This window comes from Jaculus jaculus, chromosome 7 (assembly GCF_020740685.1).
Source record: "Jaculus jaculus isolate mJacJac1 chromosome 7, mJacJac1.mat.Y.cur, whole genome shotgun sequence".
Lineage (NCBI taxonomy): Eukaryota > Metazoa > Chordata > Mammalia > Rodentia > Dipodidae > Jaculus > Jaculus jaculus.
The window spans coordinates 153,291,927-153,312,066 of NC_059108.1; the positions used below are offsets into that span (position 1 = coordinate 153,291,927).

Sequence of the window (20,140 nt, forward strand, 5' to 3'; positions counted from 1 at the left end):
AGAACAAGCAAAAAGGGCTAGTTTTTTCCCCTTTGCTTTTTTATTTTTTTCAGAAAAGATTTCACTGTATAGCTCAGGTTGGCTTTGAATTCAAAATCCTCCTGCCTCAGACCCTAAACTGCATGCCTGCTTTAGGAATACAATTCCTTGTAAGAAAAACATCTGAGACTGGTAAGATCACCAAATCCCTGCTGTGCTGTTCCTAGGCTCACCCACCCCAGAGTCAGGTGATGCCTGCTATCTTAAAAGCCTCATCATCTAGTTAAAACCTTCCCTCCAGAGGTGGAATCCCAGCACTCGGGCAGTAGAGGTAGGAGGATCGCTGTGAGTTCAAGGCCACCTTGAGACTACATAGTGAATTCCAGGTCAGCCTCAGCTAAAGTAAGACCCTACTTTGAAAAACAAAACAAAACAAAAACCTTTCCTCCAAATAGAAAGGTGTATTTTTCTTAATCATGCAAAATTATTTATTAGAATAAAGAAGCAAGAAGCAAGACAGGTTGTACATTTAAAGCTCACAGCAACGTGTGAGAAATGATTACATTTCCTGCAGGGATCTTTCAGTCATCCTAATGTGAGGAATATGAGAGAAAGAGGTGTGCTGTCTTTTCTGTCAAAGGGTTACAAAGATACAGAAACTCAGTTCTAGAAGGAAGCCCTTCAGTGGGGAGCCCTACTTCCTCAGTCAGCCAAGCTTGAGACCAAGAGAGTCAATGATCCTTGAAACCAAAGCTCTATTTCTGCATAGTAGAATGTCCCCAGACCTTCCATTTCTTTAGGTTTCCCCTAGAAACTGCATTATTTTTGTTGTAGCCAACCACGATTCTCGTTGAGCGTAAAGCCCGTGACCCTGCTGGGCTGGGGAGTAAGCACACCGCTGGAGCCCATGCCGGTGTGCTCGTCTGTCTCAACTCTTCATGGCTGTGCCCCTTCTGAGAAGTGAACGTTGCCTTGCAAATGGGACTGTGAGGCCATTCCCGGCTTCCAGGCACATTTCTAACACTAACAAAGGGGAGATGCCCACCTGTCACAGCAGGAAGTCAGCGGTTACTGTGTGAAATCACAGCCAAGGGTGGTCTGTGTAGGCCTCCTCTCCTCCCCTGAGCAGCCCAAGGCCTGAGGCCAGAGCCACACGGGTCAGGTGAGCACTCCCACCGAGCTACACCTTCAGGCACTCAGGAAATGATTCTGTTTTCTAAGCTCTACTGATACAGGAGCTGGGCACTAAGACTGGTCCCCCAAGCCTGTGAACCCCAACTTTTAGGAGGAGGAGGCCAATGTGGCTCAGAGGCAGAGCGCTTGCCTAGCATGCTCAGGGCCCTGGATTTGGTCCCTCTTCGCCACCAAGTGACAGTCACAACAGCCAGCATCCCCTCCCTGGAGGAGGAGGGCAGCGGCAGCTCACTTACCAGAGGCGGCCCAGATGGCTTCCTCCACTTGCTGCGCATGCTCAGTGGTGATATTGTAGATGATCACGTCGCATTCCATCAGGTGCATGAGAAGCTCTTCTCGAGAGAGATTCTGAAAAGAAAAGCCAGTCATTTGTAGCAAGAAGCTGATGAAACACCCTCCATACTCTGTTCGGAAGAAGCCCCCATTTCCACATCAGATACCCCCTCCACGCTGGGAATGCCTGCAGGGGCACTGCTACTGACAAGGAGAGCTTAGCACCCTTCTCTGTATAGCGTTCAGGCAACAAGAGACGTTTATAAAAATAGCCTCAAATGGATGATTTAAAAATTGCAAACTGGAGCTGGGCATGGTGGTGCACGCCTTTAATCCCAGCACTGGGGAGGCAGAGGTAGGAGGATCGCCATGAGTTCGAGGCCACCCTGAGACTACATAGTGAGTTCCAGGTCAACCTGGGCCAGAGTGAGACCCTACCTCAAAAAAACAAAAAAATGCAAACTGGGGCCAGAAAGATCGCTTAGTGGTTAAGGCACTTGCCCATGAACCCTAAGGACTGAGGTTCGATTCCCCAGTATACAAGTAAAGCCACATGTACATGGTAGCACATGCATCTGGAGTTTATTTGCAGTGGCTAAGGGCCCTGGCAACCCATTCCTCTATCTTTCAAAAAAAGAAAAAAATTGCAAAGTGATCTTAGGTACTATTTTTGCAGGCTGCTACAATGGCAGTGCAGAAGGGAAGAGTTAGAACACCCACAAGAGGGAAATGTGCGAGATTTCTTTTTTTTTTTTTTTTCGAGGTAGTGTCTCACTCTAGCCCAGGATAACCTAGAATTCACTATGCAGTCTCAGGGTGGCCTTAAACTTATGGCAATCCTCCTATCTCTGCCTCCCGAGTGCTGGGATTAAAGGTGTGCGCTACCACACCTGGCATGTGTGTGAAATTACGGGAGTAATTATATACATGGATCCCTTAGTTGTGCTGATGCATGGTTCACTTGGATTTTAGCAGCCTTACAATGGAATGCATCTCTTTTCTCTGGATGTCAGGTGGCTCATTACATTCACAGGGGATATTTGTAAAATATTTTTGATATTTGGGAAATTAAAAAAATATTTTATTTATTTATTTATGAGAAAGACACAGATAGAGAAAAAGGGAGAATGGGCATGCCAGGGCCTCTAGCCACTACGTACAAACTCCAGACACATGTGCCCCCTTGTGTATCTGGCTTATGTGGGACCTGGGGAATCAAACCTGGGTCCTTAGGCTTCGCAGGCCAATGCGTAACTGCTAAACCATTTCCCCAGCCCCTACTTGGGAAATTTTACCAGTTGAAAGTATGAAATTCTTATGTGAGAGCACCGTGACTCTGCTAATCACCGTTTCCTGCTGTGATGTCAGCCCGTCTCCCGTGGTTACCAGCTGGAGCACGAGTGCTGGAACCCCCAGGGGACACTGAACTTCCAAACCCCGGTTTGTCAGTGTTGCTCTTGCCCCTGTCCTCAACGACAGACTCCCGAGTCCCCTGACCTGCTGCCTGGAAGCAGGACTTCCAGAAGAACCAGGATCTCAGGAGAGCCAAAGCAGAGGATTTGCTTGTCAGATTCAACTTACGCATGTTTCGCCATCCCTGGGCAAGTCCTTTTGCATCCACCTGGTTTAATTTGCTTGGGCTACTATGACAAAGGGCAAGAAACCCCACGGCTCAAACAGTAAAGGTCTGCAATCTGTCCTGAAAGCGAAGGCCACGGTAGGTTTGGCTCTTGCGGGTGGGAAAGGGAACGCTGTTCTCCGCTTCTTCTCTAGAGGTTTCTGGCAGTGGGTGGTGCCGCTTGACTTGTGGCGAGGTCCCCTGCTCCTCCCATCACTCTGATATTCACCTGGGGTTCTCACTGGGTGCTCCCTCTTTATAAGGACACATACTGAATGACAGACCCACCTTAACACTCCTTTAACTTCATTTCCTCGGTAATGGCTCTATTTTTAAATAAGATCACATGCAGGAGTACAGTGGATTAGAGTGTCAAGCTGCCCTTTTGTAGGAGGACACATTTCAAGCCTTACAGGCTGTTCAGGCCCTTTTCTGGGCTTGGGTATGTAAGAGGGAAGACTCTTGTGTCCATCCAAACCTCAGCTTTTACCTACTAACAGTGTGACACTGTCCAAGAGCAGCACTGCCTGGGACTCATGGCACGGCTGTGGACTGGGGAATGCTCTGGGAAGGACAAGGAGGAAGAACATGGGGGGACAGAAGAGCCAAGGCACGTGAGGTGGACACGCTCTAAAGCAAGAGGACAAAGGATCTTTGGTTTGAGCCTGTGCAAGTAGGCAGGTGTGGTGGGGGCCAAGATCACTGCACACGTGATATCATGAGTGGGTCTATTCAGGACAAAGCAGGGGCACTTGCAGGGCTGGGGCTGGAAATCAGTGGTAGGACATGCCTGAGGCTCTAGGTTCAAGTTCCCCTGTAATGGGGTTTTAGGAGTTCAGGAAAAGTCCCTGTCCTGAGGTGTCTCCCCACACACACCCCGAGGGAGGGTCTCACTCTAGCTCAGGCTGACCTGGAATTCACTATGTCGTCTCAGGATGGCCTTGAATTTAAGGCAATCCTCCTACCATTGCCTCCCGAGTGCTGGGATTAAAGGAGTGTGCTACCATGCCTGGCTAAACAAACCCTGAGTTTTTAACCAAGGAATTGGATAAACCAGACAGAGGTTAATTTATGAACCACTAAAATTTCATTCAGGAATATATGAGGGAGAGGGAGGGCCCACAAACCAAGGAAGGGCTTAATTAATTTTTTAAATTTTTATTTACTTATTTGAGAGCGACAGACAGAAAGAGGAGGAAGCAGATAGATAGAGAGAAAATGGGCCCGCCCAGGCCTCCAGCCACTGCAAAGGAACTCCAGATGCATTTACCCTCTTGTGCATCTGACTTACGTGAATCCTGGGGAATTGAGCCTCGAACCAGGGTCCTTAGGCTTCACAGGCAAGCACTTAACCAGTAAGCCATCTCTCCAGCCCTAATTAGTTTTTTTAATTATCAACTTCCATAATTTTATAGTCAATATCCCATGGTAATTCCCTCCCTCCCCCACTTTCCCTTTTGAAATTCCACTCTCCATCATACCCCTTCCCCCTCTCAATCAGTCTGTCTTTTATTCTGATGTCATCATTTTTTCCTCCTATTATGATGGCCTTGTGTAGGTAGTATCAGGCACTGCGAGATCATGGATGTCCAGGCCATTTTGTGTCTGGAGGAGCACACTGTAGAGTCCTACCCTTCCTTTGGCTCTTACATTCTTTCCGCTACCTCTTCCACAATGGATCCTCAGCCATGGAAGGTGTGATGGAGATGTTTCAGTGCTGAGCACTCCTCTGGCCACTGCAAACGAACTCCAGATGCATGCACTCCCTTGTGCATCTGGCTTATGTGGGTCCTAGGGAATCTAACCGAGGTTCTTTGACTTTGCAGGCAAGCGCCTTAACCGCTAAGCCATCTCTCCAGCCCTATCCCTGGATTCTTATTTTGTGAACTTAATGAACAAGACCCACAGACCAAAGGATAAGGTTCAGAAAGGTTTTATTAGATTATAGGTAGAACTTAAGGAAAACACCACATGCTCAAAGGAGGCCTGAGCAGGGTTCCCAGAAGTGAAGCCCAGAATTTAAGAGAAGGAAGAAATGCACAGCTCTTGCCCAAGGTGGGCTTCTCGACCCCACCTAGAGAGAAGGAAGGGTAGAGCACAGCAAGCTGTCTTCCTTGAGAAGCCAGGAAAGGGTAAAGCTCACCTGAAAGCCAGACTGGGGCCTTCTCTAGGTTCTGGATGGGACTGAATTGATCAGCCAATGCCAAGTTTCTGTCTGAATGAGGGCTAAACTCACCAGCCACAGGTTTAATCCTTCTAGGAACCTTAACCCTAGAAAAAGGAGAATTCCATTCTAGGGATGACATTCAAAGAAAAGCTGGTCCAGGGCACTCCTTTAGGTAGCAACAGATAAGAAGCCTATGCTTGTCTGACCTCGAGTGAAGTAGAAGTTTTAAGGGCCTCAAGGACACTCTTTGCTGTTATTTTTAGAGCCCTGCCATCTGTCTCCATTCTGAGTGGTAGTGTGTGTGTTGCATGTATGTGCTGGGGAAATTTTATTACTGTTTTGGGGTGTGTGCGTGTGTACACACACAAAGGCATGGAGGCCAGAGAAGGATGTCAGATGTTCTCCTCTGTTGCTCTTCCACCTTATTTCCTTGAGATTGTCTCTCTCTGAAGCCAGGCGTGGTGGCACATGCCTTTAATCCCAGCACTCGGGAGGCAGAGGTAGGAGGATCTCCATGAGTTTGAGGCCACCCTGAGACTATATAGTGAATTCCAGGTCAGCCTGGGCTACAGTGAGACCCTGCCTTGAAAACCAAAACAGTAAAAGGACAGTCTCTCTCTGAACCTGTCACTTCTTGTTGACTACAGAGCTCCAGCCATCTACCTGTCTCCACCCTCCTCAGCGCTTGGGTTATAGACATGTGCAGCCATGTCTGACTTTAAAAAAATTATTTTGTTTTTATTTATTTGAGAGAGAGAGAGAGAGAAAGAAGGGGAGGGAAGAAGAGGAAAGAGAGAGAGAGAAAGACAGTGGGTACACCAGGGCATCCAGCCATTACAAACAAACTCCAGATGCCTGTGCCACCTTGTGCAGCTAGCTTACATGAGTTCTGAGAAATCAAACCTGGGTCCTTTGGCTTTGCAGGCAAGTGCCTTGACTGCTAAGCCATCTCTCCAGCCCTTTTTATTTTTCATTTTTTAAAGTTTTTCAAGATAGGGTCTCACTCTAGCACAGGCTGACCTGGAATTTACTATATAGTCTCAGGGTAGCCTTGAACTCACAGTGATCCTCCCACCTCTGCTGAGTGCCAGGATTAAAGGTGTGCACCACCAAGCCTGGCTAGGTTTTAGCCCAGTACTTGTGAATAGTGTGCAACCTGTCCAACCTCACACAAGAGTACCAGATGTGGGAAGGGCAATCATGCAGATACCTTTGAGGCTTGACACAGGAATTTTGGGATTCTCACCAATGCACCTATATTATACAGGTATTGGGATTCCTCACCAAGGCACAAATATATATGGGAATTTGGGGGAGTCTCCAGATGTTTATCCTTTGAATTCAAAGAACTGAAGTCCACAGACCAGACGTTAAAGTTTAAAAAGAGACTTTATTAGATTAAGAGGACAGGGGAGAGAGTATATAGAGTGCTTGCTCATGAGAAAGCAACAGTGGGGAATAGAGTTATAGAGATGACCCAGGTTCAACTCCCTAGTACCCATGTAGAGCCAGATGCACAAAGTGACATATGCATCTGGAGTTTGTTTGCTGGGCAGGAGGCCCTGGCTCTCTGCCTCTCTTCTATTTCTCTCTGTTTGCAAATAAACAAATAAAAATAAAAGAAGAGTGGGGTAAAGCCCAGAGTACAGACAGCTCCTGCCCGTGAGAAGTCAGGAGCAAAGTGAAGCCCATCTAGAGAGCCAAACTGGAGTCTATCGTAGGTTCTTAGTGAGGGCTATGCTAACCAGCTTTCTAAGTCTAACAGGGCTAGCTAACCAGCCATAGTGATGAGCACATGTTTAACCCTTCTAGGAATCTCAATTCTAGAAAAGGAGCTCTCTTTTATTGGAAGGAAAGCCTGAAGCTGGCACTGCAGCTGCTCAGCCCAGGAGGCCTTTACCTGGGTCTCCCATTCTCATGGGCAGGAGCCTATGCTCCCTCTGTCCTCCTCCCAACCTCAGGGTTATTAAGCCTTCTGCTTCCTTGGCGTGAGCTCTGACTTCTTCCTTCTGTTTAAGTTCTACTGGAAAATGGAATGTAAAGGGACATGATAGACCAGGTTCAACATCCTCCTTTGCAGCCTGGCCTTTAGGCACACCTAAGAGGAGGCACCACCCCAGTTGATCTTCCTGATAGATAAAGGAGAAGTTTCAGGAATTGTTACCACAGGCCTTTTTGCAAAACGCAGGTGTTCTGTTATCTAAGGAATGGGATGACCCCTCTGTGCAATGTACCATGACCTTCCTGTCCCTCTCTGTTTCTAAATACCTTTGTGATTACATAGCATAGAATAGTTCTTGCCGCTGTTCCGCCTACATGACCTATGTAAGGAACACCTTGTCACTTCTTGTACTGACCCCCTTGTTTAACTGTAACTTTGTGGTTTAAATCCCACCCTGTTTTTTCAAGGAACATCTTGTGGTTTTCTCCAATAAAAGCTGACACTGTAAGCAGTTCGAGGCTGCACTCAGCGATCCCAGCTTCTAGGCTGTAGCCTTGATGCAGCCGCTCTTACCAGCATTCTTAAGTCAGTGGTCTTACTTGTGTGACACCATACCCACAAAACTACCTATAATCTAATAAAAATTGCAAGCCTTACCCTCTTGTCTATGAGTTTCCATTATCTGAATTAATATAAGAATATAGACACTCCAAAATTCTTGTATATCAGTGCACCACTGGCATATTACATTGGTGCATTGGCAGGAATTCCTGTTTCTGATGCTCCTATGGCCCAGAGCTGTCTTGGGGGCAAAGGACACAGTATGCTTGAAGCTCAGTACTCAGATGAACTTTGAATCTGAAAGTCCAGATTACATCCATCTTTCCAAGAATGTCTAATTTGAATTTTTTGTTTTGGTTTTTTGAGGTGGGATCTCACTGTAGCCCAGGCTGACCTGGATTCACTATGTAGTTTCAGGGTGGCCTTGAACTCCTACCCCAGCTTCCTGAGTGCTTCAATTAAAGGCATGTGCCATCACACCCAGCTGACTTGAATATTTTGCTCTGGCCCACAATTAAAGGTGGAGACAACATGGTTCTATCATAGGAGAAAGATGCATTTGCAATCCTGCCATGTGTCCTGTATGCGGGACAAGGACTGAGAAGCAGAGTGACATTAGGCTGCAAAGTGCTGGACCACAGGGACATGTCCTTGTCCTAGGAAAAAACCAAGTGACTTACCGAGTAGGTCTCCACAGCAAAGTTGGGATGTGGGCTGTCTGGCTTGGCCAGAGTGCCCACGATCTGGAATGTGCCTTCCTTGCCTCTCCCTTCCTGGGCGGCTGACTTCGTTTCATCTTCCTCCTCTTCTTCTGTAATTTCTTCAAGTGATGCCCCAGCTACACAGTTAGCCAAGTACTGCAAGAGAATAGAAATGTCTCACATGCAGCTGTCATGATGCTGGAAAGAGCTATGCATACTATTGGGGGAAAAGTGATCAATGGGCAAAATCAGTAGTGGACTCTGCAAGTTCTACAGCTGGCCAGTCAAGCCAATGTGCCTACTGGTGCAATGGTGGTCTGTCTGTTACAGGAGAAGCCTTTGACTCTCTGGGCTTGAGGCCTGCTCCACATCCAGTTCTATGTGGTGCTGGGAATCAAACCCAGGGCTTTGTGCATGCTAAGAGCTACACCACCAGGCTAAAAATTCATAATGGTCACATTTATAAAATGAAAATAGGCTGGGTTGGTGGCGCACACCTTTAATCCCAGCACCTGGGAGGCAGAGGTAGGGAGATCACTGTGAGTTCAAGGCCACCCTGAGACTACAGAGTGAATTCCAGGTCAGCCTGACTACAGCAAGACCCTACCTCAAAAAAAGGAGGGAGGACTGGAATGATTTCTCAGCAATTAAGTCACTTGCCTGCAAAGCCTAAGGACTCAGGTTCAATTCCCCAGTACCTGTGAAAAGCCAGATGCACAAAGCAGTGCATGCACCTGGAGTTCACTGGCAGTGGCTGGAGGCCCTAGTGCATCCATTCTCTCTGTCTCTCTTCTCTCTCTCTCTCTCTCTCCTCTCGCTCTGTTTGCAAATAAATAAATAAAAATATTTTAAAAATTAAAATAAGCAGACGAAATTATTTAAAATTTTTTTGCCATGTGTGGTGTTGCATTCCTTTAATCCCAGGACTCAGAAGGCAGAGGTAGAAGGATCACTGAGTTCGAGGTCAGCCTGGGCTACAGAGTGAGCTCCTAGCTTGCCTCAGGAAAAAAAAAATGTTTTGTGTGTGTGTGTGTGTGTGTGTGTGTGTGTGTGATAAAATAGAGATTCTCATATATGCTGGGCAAGTGTTCCATCACAATTTAATAAATAATCCATATAAAATATTCTGATTATGATTATTATTTGTGGTGCTAGGAATCAAACCCAGGGCAGGGCAGGTGTTCTACCAGTGAGTGACACCTTAACCTTTATAAAAACTGTGATATGCCAGGTGTGGTGGTGCACGCCTTTAATCCTAGCACTCAGGAGGCTGAGGTGGTAGGATTGTTGTGAGTTTGAGTCCATACTGAAGGTTTTCAGTGGCCCCATGTGACCAGTGGCTGCTTTACTAAATAATGAAATAGAATAAAGTTGGCTAGGTTTCTGTTTTTTGTTATTGTTGCTTTTACAAAACCCATCCTTAGCCAGGCATGGCGGTACATGCTGTAATCCCAGCACTCTGGAGGCAAAGGCAGGAGGACTGCTGTGACTTTGAGGCCAGTCTGGCCTACATAGTGAGTTCCAACTGTACTACGCAAGTGCTCACTTCAGCAGCTATGCCCACGGATGTCTTGTTCATTTAAATCACTATTGTTTGTCCTCCCTCAGTAGGTAGGTCCTTAACGACAGCAACCTTCCTTCATCTTATTCACTGTGTAACCCCGTGTGCTTGGTACAGTGCCTGGCATTTCACAGTGCTCAGGAGATTGTGAGCCCCTCCAGAGGTGACAAGAGTTAACAGCTTCCTGTACAGCTGTTGAGAGATTTTCTTTTTCTTTCTTCTTCTTCCTTTTTTTTTTTTTTTTTTTTTTGAGGTAGAGTATCTCTATAGCTTAGGCTGACCTGGAATTCATTGTGTAGTCGCAGGGTGGCCTTGAACACATGGTGATCCAACTACCTCTGCCTCCTGAGTGCTGGGATTAAAGGCGTGCGCCACCACGCCCGGCTTCATTGAGACATTTTCTATGTGTAAATTATCTATCTATCGCCTTTTCTATGTCCATCTTTCTGAAGAACATAAGTAAGGTTTGTGCTGGGGACGGAACCCAAGTCCTCCTGTATGCCCAGAGTGCACTGCTACACTACCCCCTTGAGCTACACCCCAGCCGGTGCCTGTCTTTTTTTTTTTTTTTAATTTTTACTTATTTATTTACTTATTTGAGAGCCACAGACACAGAGAGAAAGGCAGTAGAGGGAGAGAGAGAGAATGGGCGTGCCAGGGCTTCCAGCCTCTGCAAACGAACTCCAGATGCGTGCGCCCCCTTATGCATCTGGCTAACGTGGGACCTGGGGAACCGAGCCTCGAACCGGGGTCCTTAGGCTTCACAGGCAAGCGCTTAACCGCTAAGCCATCTCTCCAGCCCAGGTGCCTGTCTTTTTAATGATTGTTGTTGTTGTTGTTTCTTTCCCAAGGTAGGGTCTCACTCTAGCTCAGGCTGACCTGGAATTCACTATGGAGTCTCAGGGCGGCCTCGAACTCTTGGCGATCCTCCTACCTATGCCTTCTGAGTGCTGGGATTAAAGGCGTGCGCCACCATGCCCGGATCTTTTTAATGAGTTGTAAAAAATAAATTTGTTATTGTATTGCTTTGTTTGAGTTCTTTCGCTTTCTTTCCTACCTTTTTTGAGGAATAATTTTGGGAATTTGGCAATTTGGGTGATGTGTCATGAATTCTGAATTTCTTTTAGCATATATAAATATGTTGTTTATCATATATAATTACATGATGTATAAAAACATACTATTCTATGCTCAAATCTGTTTTCCTTTTTTTCCTTTCTTACTCCCTCTTTCCCTCCCTCCTCCTTTCATTCCTTCCATTCCCTCCCCTTATTTATTTATTTATTTATGTGTGTGTGTGTGTTGGTAGGGGACCCAGGGTCTTGTGCACACTAGGTAAGCACTCTACCATTGTGCTACATCCCCAACCTTTTTTTTTTTTTTTTTTTTTTTTGAGGTAGGGTCTCACTGTAGCCCAGGCTGACCAGGAATTCACTATGGAGTCTCAGGGTGGCCTTGAACTCACAGCGATCCTTCTACCTCTGCCTCCCAAGTGCTGGGATTAAAGGCGTGGCTCCCCCAACCATTTTAAAATCCGTCTTTCAACTGCTTTTGAACTTTAAATAGAAAAGTGGGTTGAAACTGTGCCTCCCCAATTCCTATCATTTGGAACCTAATGTGGAAATAGGGTCTTTGTAGGTGGGAATGTTAGAGAAAACGAGGTCTTACAGAATTATAGTTGGTACTAACCCCATGCCTAGTGTCTTTATAAAAAGAAGGAAGAGCAGATGCAGGGATGGAGGGAACGCCATGTGAAGGAGGCTGAAACTGGAGTGATGGATGGTCTATCCGCAATAGATGCCAAGAACAGCTGGCCATCACCAGAAGCCAGGAGAGGACGGGCATCCATCATTCCCTGCTAAAGGCGCTGGTGGGAACCAGCTGCTCGTTGGCTTTGGATTTCTCACTTAAGAACAGCAAGAGAGAGAGGTGGGAGATGGCTCGGCAGTTAACAGCACTTGCTTGCAAAACCTTCCATCCCAGGTTTGAGTCCCAGTACCCATGCGACCCACAAGGTGGTGCCTGTGTCTAGAGTTCCTTTGCAGTGGCAAGGGGCCTTGGCACACACCTTCACTGTTACACGTAAGTGAAAACGGAAAGGAATAAACAAAAGTTGGCTGGGTGAGGAAAAGGCTCCGTGGGAGTTGTAACGACTGGATTCACTCTCCCGTCAGCAGCCCGCCCAGGTTTTGCCCCAAGTCTCCGCACGATCCCGGGGAGCGCCCTTCCCGCTCGCACGCTCAGGTCCCACGCGACCCGGAGCTAGTGGGTTGGGCTGAGCAGGCGCGCCGGCTGCGCGGTGCGGGGCCGCGGGGCTCGCCGCTCACCTTTCCGAGGTTCCCGCTGCTGTAGCTGTCCAGCACGCTGATGAACACCCTCTGCACGCGCAGGACCTTCTCCGCAGGGCCGGGGCCCTCCTCCTCAGCCATGCCGCGCAGCCCGGCCTCTCGCCCACGAGAAAGAGTCGGGTCGGTCGCTAAGGAGCGTTGCTAAGGCGGGGCGGGGCGGGAGGGGCGGGGCTTGGGGAGAGCGTGCTGATTGGCCAACGGGCCTGGGTGGGCGTGGCTTGTGGGGAGGAGGGGCGTGTCCCTCGGGGCTGTGGCGTCTGGCGGGACGCGAAGAGGCTCCCGCCGGTGGTTCTGGTTTTTTTGTTTTTTGGTTTTTGTTTTGTTTTGTTTTGTTTTGTTTTACAAGGTAGGGTCTCACTCTGGCTCAGGCTGAATCCTCAGGATGGCCTTGAACTCACGGCGGTCCTCCTACTTTTGCTTCCCAAATGCTGGGATTTAAAGGCGTGCGCCACCACGCCCGGCTTTGTTTTGTTTTAAATATTTTATTTATTTGGGGGCTGGAAGAGGCAGACAGAGACACACACACACACACACACAGAGAGAGAGAGAGAGAGAGAGAGAGAGAGAGAGAGAGAGAGAGAGAGAGGGAGGGAGGGAGGGAGGGAGGGAGGGAGAGGGAGAGAGGGAAGAAGGGAGGGAGGGAGGGAGGGAGGTAGAGGGAGAGGGAGAGAGGGAAGGAGGGAGGGAGGGAGGGAGGGAGGAGAGAGAAAGGGCGCACCAGGGCCTCCAGCCACTGCAAACGAACTCCACATGCTTCTGGGTTACGTGGGTACTGGGGAATCGAACCTGGGCCATTAGGCTTTGCAGGCAAGTGGCTTTAACCGCTAAGTTTTTTCGAGGTAAGGTTTCGCTTTAGCCCAGGCTGACCTAGAATGCACTAGTCTCAGGATGGCCTTGAACTCACAGCGATCCTCATACCTCTGCCTCCGGAGTGCTGGGGTTAAAGGCATGTGCCACCATGCCCGGCCATCCTGTGTGTGTGTGTGTGTGTGTGTGTGTGTGTGTGTGTGTATTGGGGTGGAGAGATGGCTTAGCAGTTAAGGCACTTGCCTGGAAAGCCAAAGGACCCAGGCTGGATTCCCCAGGGCCATTAGCCAGATGCACAAGGTGAGGCATACATCTGGTGTTCATTTGCAGTGGCCAGGCTAGCCCATTCTACCTATCTCTTTCTCCATCTGTGTCTCTCTCACACACGTAACAACTTGTAGGTCTGGGACTGTCAACCAAGCAGGACATTTGGCTTTGTGCTCCAGTTCAGAAGCCATTTGTGGGCAACTGGGACCATCGTTTTAACAACTTCCTGGGCTGTTAAATTGTTCAAAAACCAACGATCCCACTGGCCATTTTGGGGGTGGGCTGTTAGGATTAAACAAGACATATGAATATATTTTTCTGAAGTCTTCTCCAAAGGTGAAATGATTGCCTTTTAAATCCACCTTAAAAAATTATTTACTTGCAGCGGCGGGGGTGAGGGGGAGGGCAGGGGAGAGAGAAAATGGGTGCATCAGGGCCTGCAGCCACTGCAAGCAAACTCCACGCACATGTACTACCTTGTGCATCTATCTTATATGGGCACTGGGGGATTGAACCTGGGTCCTTAGGCTTTGCAGGCAAGCACTTTAACCATTAAGACATCTCTCCAGGAAGTCTCTTATTCTGTTGAGCCAACCTATAGCTTCCCTCTTATCATTCTTTCCCTTTTAAAATCTGCCTGTGTACAGCTACAAAGTGCATGTGGTGGATTTCGTTATGCATCGAGAGTGAAGGGGGCTTTTTCTCAGCCTAGATGGGCCTGATTCAGAGACTGAAGTGCCAAAAACCCAGCAGTCACTGAAGTCAGTGGGAGACAGGGCTCATGAGGGCTTTGTCTCTGTTGTTGAAGAATGAGAGATGCAGACAAGAGAGTGAGCAAGCCAAAGGGAGTTTATTAGGAAAAGAGTGGGAAAGACTGACACTTACGAAAGATAAAGACTTACAAAGACCGAGGCTGTAACGTGAGAGAGGTCCCCCGGGTGTTGTCACAGGGTGCCTGATTTAGAGGCTTTTTAAGACTTGGGGCTGGGAGCGGTAATTTTATTGGCTAGTTTTTGGACTTATTGTGGGTCAAGTCAACCAGGGGCCTGCATATCGCTATCATGTCCCTTTGGCCTAACCCAGAAGATGATGCAGCACTTCCTGCCTAAGGAGAAAGGTGGTCACCGGTTGGACTCCCCATCTGTCCATCTTGACTTGTTTTGTCAGTGCTGACCTTGGCTCTTTCTGCCACTGCCCTTGGCTGCCTGGCTGCTGATGGATCTTGGCTTGTTTTGCTTCCTGCTAAGCTCTGCTCTCTGCCCAGCTTTGTTCTCTTTTCCTGCTTGGCTGTGTGACCAGCCTGTAGTCTACCATAGGCATTTGCGCTCATTGTCTATGGGAAGCTAACCTCTGCGTCAGAACCACAGCTGTGAGCTAACCCACCTGCTCCCTGAGAGTTCTGAAATCAATGTGGCACATTTCAGGATGGAACCATCTGCTTCCCAAATGGAAATCAAAGAGCACACTTGTTTTTGAATACTGGGGAGACAGCGGTGTTACAGGGGTACAGTGGGAAAGCTAGTGGCTGGTCTGCTGTTTCAGAAGGGTGTGGATTGACGCTGGGCTGGAGAGAAGGTGGGGAAAGTGTCCTGGGAAATGACGTGAACACCCTTCTCTGTTCATACTCATCCCTGGAGCAGATATTAACAGCACCTTGGTGTGTTAGAAACTTTTCAGCTACTGAAATCCTAGTCTATTGCATCCCTTTCCCCCTTTGGTGCTTGTTTAAATGGCCTCAGCATGCCGAGCTACTCAGATGCACCTCCAAGGCCCCCATCTCCCCCTTTCTAACCAGTACATAGAACCAAAGACAGAACACATGCAAAGGCATAAAATGAGAATCACCTGTCTCATCACTCAATGAATTACCATTTTAGAAAGTTTTATTTTTATTTATTTATTTGTTTTAAATTTTGAGGTAGAGTCTCGTTCTAGCCCAGGCTGACCTGGAATTCCCTATATAGTCTCAGGATGGCCTCGAATGAATGGTGCTCTTCCTTCCTCTGCCTCCTGAATGCTGGGATTAAAGGCATGTGCCACCATGCCGGGCCCATTTTAGAAAGTTTATTTTATTTTATTTATTTATTTATTTTATTTTGAGATAGAGTCTTGCTCTAGCCCAGGCTGACCTGGAATTCACTATATAGTCTCAGGGTAGCCTTGAACACATAGCGATCTTCCTACCTCTGTCTCCTAAGTGCTGGGATTAAAGGCGTGCGCCACCATGCCTGGCCCATTTTAGAAAGTTTTATTTCATTACTCTCTGTAGTGTTTCATTCTCAAATAATACATCTGCTTTATATCCTTTCTTCATGTAGCATCTTTCCCCACTTTTTTTTTTAGGTTTAGGGAGACTTTATTAGATTAAGAGAAGAAACTGCAGAGAGCTCCTACCATGTGGTGGGCAGGAGGGGGTAGAGAACCTGTGTGGGAGTAAGGGGGTGTCTCCCCCTCAAGGCCGAGATGAGGGTAGCTTACCATAACTAGAAGCTTATCAGGAACCAGCCAAGCGCCCTACTATTTTTTTTTGAGGTACATTCTCACGCTAGCTCAGGCTATCTTAGAATTCACTATGTAGTCTCAGGATGGCCTCCCAAGTGCTGGGATTAAAGGGGTGCACTACCATGCCCAGCTGAGCCCCACTAATTTTTTTAAAAAATTATTTGAGAAAGAGGAAAAGAGAACGAGAGCATGGGCATACCATGCCTTTTGCCACTGCAAACTCCAGATGCATGTACCATTTTGTGCATCGGGCTTCATGTGGGTACTGGGGAATGGAACTCAGGCATTAGGCTTTGCAAGCAAGCACCTTTGAATACCGAACCATCTCTCTGGTCCCCAGTATATATTTTTTTCGAGGTAGGGTCTTGCTCTAGTGTACACTGACCTGGAATTCACTATGGAGTCTCAGGGTGGCCTTGAACTCATGGCAATCCTCCTACCACTGCCTCCCAAGTACTGGTATTAAAGGTGTCTACCACCATGACCCGATTAGCCCCCACTATTTTTTTAATTTATTTTTCAAGGTAGGGTCTTGCTTTAGCCCAGGCTGACCTGGAATTCACTTGGTAGTCTCAGGGTGGCCTTGAATTCATGGCAATCCTCCTACCTGTGCCTCCCAAGTGCTGGGATTAAAGGTGTGTGCCACCATGCCTGGCTGTATTTTTTATTTATTTATTTATTTATTTGAGAGTGACAGATACAGAGAGAAAGACAGATAGAGGGAGAGAGAGAGAATGGGCGTGCCAGGGCTTCCAGCCTCTGCAAACGAACTCCAGACGCGTGCGCCCCCTTGTGCATCTGGCTAACGTGGGACCTGGGGAACCGAGCCTCGAACCGGGGTCCTTAGGCTTCACAGGCAAGCGCTTAACTGCTAAGCCATCTCTCCAGCCCCCTGGCTGTATTTTTAAAAATATTTTATTTATATTTATTTGACACACAGAGAAGGACAGAGAAAAGGAGAATGAGAATGAGAATGAATGGGCACATTACAAACAAATTCCAGACACATGCACCACCTTGTGCATCTGGCTTTTGGTTCTAGGGAATCGAACTTGGGGCCTTTGACTTTGCAGACAAGCACCTTAACCACTAAGCCATCTCTCTAGCTCTGTATGTGTGTGTGTGTACACACACACACACACACAATTTAATGAGAGCAAGCAAGAGAGAGGGGAGAGAATTGGTGGGCCAGGGCCTCTAGCCACTGCAATTGAACTCCAGATATGTGCACCATCTTGTACACATGCGTGCCCTTGAGCACTTCTGTCACCTTGTGCGTCTGGCTTATGTGGAACCTGGAGAATAGAACATGAGTCCTCAGGCTTCATGGGAAAGTACCTCAATTGTTATGCCATCTCTTCAGCCCAGCCCCCACTATTTTTAATTACTGTGCATTTCCCCATCAAAAGGGTATAGTGTAAGTCACTATTCTTTACAGCCTTCTAATATTTTGTTAAAGAAAAATCTTTAGTTTATCATTTGTTGATCCTTGTCCTGTGCTAGACAGCTACAGTATCAGTTAAGCTTATTTTTTCTGCCACTTTTAACATGTGTGGCAAGCATGATATCATTAAGCTACATCCCCAACCCCTTTAAAACTTTTTTTTCTTTTGTATTGACAACTTCCATAATTGTAAACAATATCCCATGGTAATCCCCCCACCCCTGGCACTTTCCCCTTTGAAAAAAGTTCACTCTCCATCATATCCCTTCCCCCTCAGTCTTTTATTTTCTTCCTGTTATGATGGTCTTGTGCAGGTAGTGCCAGGCACTGTGAGGTCATGGATAGATAGGCCATTTTGTGTCTGGAGTTGTAAGGAGTCCTACCCTTCCTTTGGCTCTTACATTCTTTCCGTCACCTCTTGCACAATGGACCCTGAGCCTTGGAAGGTGTGAGAGAGATATTTCAGTGCTGAGCACTCCTCTGTTACTTCTTCTCAGCACCATGGTGCCTTCTGAGTCATCCCAAAGTCACTGCCATCTGAAAAAACAAGGTTCTCTAACCAAAAGTGAGAGTAGCATTAATATATGGGTATGAACATTAAGAGAAGTGCTGACTGGGCAGTTTGGTGAGCATAGTATATACTTTTAGCCAGACAGCTGCAGACATTACACCCCTAGGGCTCATGACTACCCCTGTTGCAGGTTTTCAGTATCAGGGATATGTTCCCTCCCATGGAACAGGCCTCCAGTCAACTCAGAGGGTGGTTGGTTTCTCTCATAGCAGACATGACACTATTGTACCTGTTGGCTCATTTGGCCTAGCTGGCCAAATATAAGGCTTGCAGTGTCCACTGTTGGGTATCTTTACTGGTGATGTCTCTTTTTCCCATTGAACTGCATGCAGAATGGCTTCTTCCAGCTTTCTGTCATCTGTTCTACATGGAGGAGGTTATCAGCTCACTTCCAGTAGGATTTCTTAGTGGCCTTGCAGCCCAAGTATGTGGAGTCTTCAGCAATAGGGTCTTACCATCTATTCCTGGTGAGAAACCAATGTTTTGGGGGCATTAGGGACTGCCCTGGCCAACAACTCAGTTTAAGGGCTGGAGAGATGGCTTAGTGGTTAAGGTGCTTGCCTATGAAACATAAGGACCCACATTCAATTCCTCAGTACCCACATAAGCCAGATGCATAAGGTGGTGCATGTGTCTGGCATTCATTTGCAGTGGCTGGAGGCCCTGGTATGCCCATTCTCTCTCTCTCAAATAAATATTTAAAAAATGTTGGTTTTTGGTTTTTCAAGGTAGGGTCTCATGCTAGTCCAGGCTGGTATGGAATTCACTATGTAGTCTCAGGCTGGCCTCCCAGTCAACCTCTGCCTCCTGAGTGCTGGTATTAAAGACATGCACCACTATGACTGGCAAAAGAATTTGTTAAGGTCTTCTAAATCTAGAATTTATAATCTACCTGCCTCAGTGTCTTCAGTTGCTGGGATTACAGGCATGTATTATCTCACCCAGCTTCTGAAGACAGAATCTGTAAAGGTTTTATTACCAAAAACTTCCTGGCCACATCAATAAATTCTCCAATCAAATGTGCCCCTTACTGAATCCTGGTATTTTATTTATCTTAAAAAAATATTTTGGTGGCTGAAGAGATGGCTTTAGCAGTTAAGGTGCTTGCCTGCAAAGCCAAAGGGCCCAGGTTTGAGTCCCTAGTACTCACATAAAGCCAGATACACAAGGTGGCACATATGTCTGGAGTTCTTTGCAGTGGCTAGAGGTCCTGGCGTGCCCATTCTCTGTCTAGATCTACTTCTTTCTAAGATTTATTTTTATTTTACTTGAGACACAGAGAGAGAATGGGCATACCAGGGCTTCTAACCACTGCAAACAAACTTCAGATGCATGGGCCACCATGTGCATCTGGCCTACATGGGAACTGGAGTATCGAACCTGGGACCTTAGGCTTCACAGGCAAGTGCCTTAACCACTAAGCCATCTCTCCAGACCTTTCTTTGTCTTTTAAATAGTAAATTTAAAAAAAAAAGTTTCTGGCTGGGTTTGGGGATGCATGCCTTTAATCCCAGTACTTGGGAGACTGAGGTAGGAGGATTGCTATGAGTTCAAGGCCAACCTGGGTCTACAGAATGAGTGCAAGGTTATTCTGGGTTAGAGTGACACCCTACCTTGGAAAACCAAGTAAGTGTAACTTATTTGCAAGTAGGGGAGGAGAGCTATATTAATGCATGGATGAATGCATGCCAGGGCCTCTTGCTACTTGCAATGTAACTTCAGGCCCATGTACCAGTTTGCACATCTGGCTTTACGTGGGCATTGGGGAATTGAACCCAGGCCATCAGGCTTTGCAAGCAGGCACCTTTAATGGATGAGCCATCTCTCTAGCCCTGATATTTTATTTAAATAAGAGAATTACAAAATTAGTGAAAGGGCCCAATAATTTTTTAAAAAACTTTTTTTTATTTATTTGAGAGCGCCAGACAGAGAAAGAAAGACGGGGGTGGGGGGGGCAGAGAGAGAGAGAAGGGGCGCGCCAGGGCTTCCAGCCACTGCAGACAAACTCCAGACGCGTGTGCCCCCTTGTGCATCTGGCTAACGTGGGTCCTGGGGAATCAAGCCTCAAACCGGGGTCCTTAGGCTTCACAGGCAAGCGCTTAACCACTAAGCCATTTCTCCAGCCCTGAGCCCAATAATTTTTACCCTTTTTCTCCTATTACTAGTTGGAACATCTTTTTTTTTTTCCAGTGTTTTTTTTTTAAA

The 20,140-nt window shown here is 47.1% G+C and overlaps 1 protein-coding gene across 4 annotated transcripts in view; it reads right to left on the reverse strand.

Annotated features, from left to right (window-relative positions):
* The window catches only part of Ak7 (adenylate kinase 7), a 74,470-nt gene extending 62,014 nt beyond the window's left edge, over positions 1–12,456 (reverse strand). For all 4 annotated transcript variants that reach the window (XM_045155477.1, XM_045155476.1, XM_045155475.1 and 1 more), the window contains exons 1-3: positions 12,324–12,456; positions 8,415–8,591; positions 1,410–1,521 (exon numbers count right to left, since the gene is read on the reverse strand). In XM_045155477.1, coding sequence (XP_045011412.1) covers positions 1,410–1,521; positions 8,415–8,591; positions 12,324–12,425 — 391 coding nt within the window. In that variant the 5' untranslated portion in view covers positions 12,426–12,456. The remainder of the gene's footprint in view (positions 1–1,409; positions 1,522–8,414; positions 8,592–12,323) is intronic.
* Positions 12,457–20,140: the final 7,684 nt, after the last annotated feature.